Below are 5000 nucleotides of genomic sequence, written 5' to 3' on the forward strand. Positions count from 1 at the left end.
ATGAATGAATAAACAAAATGTGGTTATATACATACAATGGAATATTATTCAACCATAAAAAGGAATGAAGTAGTGGCACTTGCTAAAATATGGATGAGCCTTGAGAACTTTATATAAAGTGAGAGAAGCTAGACACAAAAGGACAAGTAGTTTGATTTCATGTACATGAGATATCTAGAATAAAGCAAATTCCTAGAGACAGAAAGGAGATTGGAGATTTCCAGGGGATTATAAGAGGAGAAAATGGGAAATTATTGCTTATTGAGTATAGACTTTCTATTTAGCGTGATGAAAACCTCTGGAAATGGTGGTGATTGTGTAACCTTGTGAATGTACTAAATGCTACTGAATTGTACACTTTAAAATGGTTAACTTTGTGATATGTGAGTTTCAAGTCAATAAAGAAATTTGTATACAGTCACTATCTAGAAGTATATAAAAACTGAAAGCAGATAAAGTATGTTTTGCTCTGTAAAGAACATATGCTGGGAAAAAAAGGACTGACTCAAGAGCTAGAAAACCCCAAAATTTAAGTTCAACCCCTAACTCAGCCATTACTACTTATGCTTTTTTAAATGAGTCATTTCCTTATCTGAGCCTCATTTTCACCACAGAAGGAATATGGATGCAATCTGCTCTGCTTAATTCTGAGGCTGAGATTCAGAAACTGCATAGAAAACTCTAATACATCAGGAAAGAAAGTACTAACTACTATAAATGAAAAGTTGGAAGCACTGGAACCCCAAAAAGGAAAAGGATGAATATATGCTTTCTTTTTCTAACACCCTCTTACTTCAGATGCAAACGAGGCTTTAGGCAAATCTTGAGAAATAATTATTTGGTCTGGAGGAAGTTCAATACAGTCCAGGATAATTGCTGGAGCTTACCAAGTTGAAGAACTAAGTCAATTTTAGTCTGAATCAGCAGTAGCTGACCCAGTGCAGATCAGATTCTGTCTTACGCAGTAAAGAAAATCAAGCCCCAAAGGCAGTCTAGAATCAATCTGTAGTCCATGACTGTCTTTTTGAATATAAATCATCTGTAGGGGGAATGGGGCCACTTCAAATCTTCACCAGTATTACATGGGATGAAAAGGAGAACTTGAGTCTGTTTGGGTTAAAATCTTCAATAATTCATGCTCCAAGTATGAAAAAAGGGAGGAAACCAAACTTCCAGCTTTTTTCCTAGTGGCACAAGGTTCCTTGTATAGTAACATCTCATTTATCCAACACAATGAGGAAAGGGTATTGAAAAAATGTGTTTAAAAGAAATTAGCCTCCTCAAAATATTTAAAGGTAGTAATTTAAAATTGTATATAGAAGTTACACTACTTGCTATTTACATTTCTTTATATAGCTAACACAATGAACATTTTCAAAAACCCCTAGAAAACAAAGGGAAAATACAAATATGAAACAATATACTGGTTTACGGGATACTTACTGAATCTACACAAATGTGTAAGACTGAGGGTACATGTAAATTGTAAGGACAACAATAAACATGTTCTAGGTAATCTAGTATAGTGGGAAAGATCCTGTATGAGAGAGTTCTGGTGACTTGAATTCTAGTCCAGTGATCTGTGTGACCTTGAGCTTTCCCTGTAACTCTGTCTCTTCTGCACAATAAGAAGACTAAGCAATAGTTCTCAAAAAATAAATTGGGGTGTTTTCTTTGGTTTTAGATTTTAAGCAGAACCTTTTCTTTAAATGAACTCTTCCAAGAAGCCTGCTATTTCAAATAAATAAACTCAGAGCTGCTCTGTTTGAAGTAAGGTAGGAAATCCAGATGCCTGTCTGCTTTCTGCTCTCTTATTGTCCTGGCAGCCCCAAGATGCCTCTGAAGAAGCTTTAGGGCTCCACAGAACAGTTTGAAACCCACTGGGCCAGATAAAGCCAAAGGTCTCTTCCTGTTCTAATATGTTCTGATTTCACTAATGTAGGCATTTTCAAATGTCCCATATAAATGCTTTATTTTTGGAGGAGTTCTTTTATTGTAAATATATTTTTGGTAATATAGAAGAAAAAGTTAGGAAAGAATTCTAATCTACTATTACTAATTTACTAACCTACTTTACTATTTTACTAATCTAACTTTAATACAGCCAATAAAATTAGAGCAACTAATTAAAGGAATGAATTTTTCACTCCTACATTTTGAGATTTTTTTCTTAATATAATTTACTTTTAATTTGGTATGAATAATTTGGGTATATTTCTCATTTTTACCCCTTTTGTAGGAGCAGCATTTTTAATAAATACATAAATATATATATCACTTTAAAATATACACATACACATACACTGCTTTTTTTTCCAGTAGCTCACTGTGCACTCAGATCTGTACAATCACTATTGGCAATCAGCATTAAATGCCAATCTACCCTCTGGTTAGGAGCTAACTTGCTCTTCCAACCCATTTTTATAAACCTTCCTATATACCTTAATCCTTTCAAATGCAACTGTGACACAAACTATTACAGACTTTTAAAAACCTGTTCTCTTGGAGGAAAAAAAAACTGTGGAGCATCAGTAACCAGATAGTATTCTCAAATTTCAGTGATCTAGTCCATGGAGCCGTCCCCTATGCATAGTGCTCTGTTTCATGCAGTACATGGCTTTAGCTGGCCAAATCTTTTTTTTTCCCAATGAATCAGTAGAACAGTGAAGATCTTACTTTTTTTTTTAAGCAGTGGCATATCAATGAGGCACAGATGTGTATTCCAACTCTGCATGGATGAGCACACTGTTCAATGGTGCTGGCTCACACGGTATCAGGGCGAGTTATCACTTCCCATGAAGGCACTCTTATCACCAGGGCCCAGAGAGGTGGCTGCAAATCACAGCCTTTTTATTTTCAAGGCAGTTCTGCTGAACATTCAGGCTTCAAAGATTCACACTTCCAAAACTCTATAAGAGTTTGTGAACGCTCAATTTGCCAAAACTGTTTACAGTGTAATTGGGCACCGTACCTGTGTCCATGAGATAGCGAAGGCGCTTCTCCACCAGCGCGGCACGGGTGTCAATTTGCTTTTGCTCATTCTCTAGTGCTGCCAATTCTCCTACAACATACTGACTGGTGTCTTTGAACCCTTTCTGTTAACGAGAACAAACAGGAAGGAAAAAAAAATCACTTGTAAGTTGCATTTTTCCTTTCTACAAACACTTAGTAAAGCACTTACCTAGAGAACCAAATACACTGTTAGTATCACCCTTAGTATGAAAAAGCAATTCCCCGTGATTCAAAAAATTTTCATATACATTATGTATAGCAAAACTTTTGTAAATAGAGAAAATCTCAGCTGTTTCATATTATAATTCAACAACCAGATTTGCCATATTTAAAAAGTTAGCACTGAGGAAAAAAATTCTCCCGGAGTAAAGTCAGAGTTATTTAAGCATGGACAAGAATAGAAGATAATTTTCCCCTTGGTGACTGTCAAAACAAATATCAGTGACACTTTCATTCAAATGTGCAATATAAAAAAATGGAGCTTTCCTAAGGAAATGATTCTTAAAGTATCTACTGGAAAAACACACACACACACACAAAAAAACAACCCAGATTTGTTCTTACAAAAGCACAAAATTAAAGAGACACATTTCTTGATTTTATAGTAAATATACTATTTAAAATACTTTTTAAAAGCCATAAAAGAGAAGTTTCTAGTATCTCCAGTTTTTCCTCCAGCTGGCTCCTGTACTTGAAAATGTCAATTCTGTTGACATATCACTAATTATTGTAGCTGCGAATTCTAACTTGACAGGTGGTTTCAAACCTTGCTACATAGGATCTAATGCAACTAGTACACTGATTTGGTTAATCTTCCATCTAACCAAACTTAGATTTCAACTTGAAATTTTACTTTTTACAATCATCTGTGCTTAAAAAATTATCCTTGGAAGTTTTATTTGAAGTAGCAGTTCTATTACAATGTACCAGTACAGTCTTAATTTTTACTTTCATATTAAACATTTTAATCATTAGGGGGCATGATTATTATTTACGAAATAGTTATAAGTGGGTTAATTATAGCTCCCTTTGGAATACCTGTTCTAGAGCTAAGTTTCCTAAGTAGCTGAGGAATACTGAAGAAATGCTTGAGTGATTACTCTCACCATCACCATTACTAACATCAGCACTTACAACATTATGTACTCAGAGAAACAAATGTGAACAATCTCTTCTATCAAATCCTTTTCCTACCTAGAAGCACATTAGTCTCTAAGAAGCCATGAGGAATTATCTTTCGGTACTCCTTAAACAAGAAACAAAATCAAGAATTATGAGCATATTTTGGAAGTCTCATGATCAATAAACACATCTAACCACATGTGTAACTTATATACCTTTGGAACTAGTAAATTCATAAATGAACTCAGTTTATACCAGCTTATTATTAAATTGATTTATGGTACTTGACAAACTTAAAGCTAAAATGTATTTTACAAAATTATAAAACTGAGAGTTGCTCAGGATAGCATATCAAATAAGTTACTGTATTTTTTAAAGATTCATAAAAATGGATATTCTCCCATCTTGATATGAAGTATAACAAAAAAATTGTAACAGAATATGTTAATGGTAATTTTAAAATCTGGAATAACCTGCTGAATGCTTTTTGTACCTAGCAGAGCATTTTCAAAAAGGACTTTTTTCATTCCCGTCAAAGGGACAAAACAAACATAGCAGTCTGCCAAGACAACAGGAGTAAGAAAGATATAAGAAAGCAAAGTTGATAAGCAAAACATAAACTTCATTGTTTTTAACTGACTGGCTCACCTAAAAATAGTAAAAAAGATTTTTTTGTTACTATTATATTTTACTATTTTAGTACATACAGAAAAACTATTTCTTTTTTTTTTTTTTAAAGATTTTTTATTTATTTATCAGAGAAGGGGGGGAGAGAGGGAGCACAGGCAGACAGAATGGCAGACAGAGGCAGAGGGAGAAGCAGGCTCCCTGCTGAGCAAGGAGCCCGATGTGGGACTTGATCCCAG

General features: G+C 34.3%; 1 protein-coding gene across 10 annotated transcripts in view; it reads right to left on the reverse strand.

Moving 5' to 3' along the window:
• Window positions 1–5000, reverse strand: part of EHBP1 (EH domain binding protein 1) — a 342159-nt gene that overhangs the window by 40215 nt on the left and 296944 nt on the right. For all 10 annotated transcript variants that reach the window (XM_059405990.1, XM_059405988.1, XM_059405989.1 and 7 more), the window contains one exon: window positions 2972–3095. In XM_059405990.1, coding sequence (XP_059261973.1) covers window positions 2972–3095 — 124 coding nt within the window. The remainder of the gene's footprint in view (window positions 1–2971; window positions 3096–5000) is intronic.

This window comes from Mustela nigripes, chromosome 7 (assembly GCF_022355385.1).
Source record: "Mustela nigripes isolate SB6536 chromosome 7, MUSNIG.SB6536, whole genome shotgun sequence".
NCBI lineage: Eukaryota > Metazoa > Chordata > Mammalia > Carnivora > Mustelidae > Mustela > Mustela nigripes.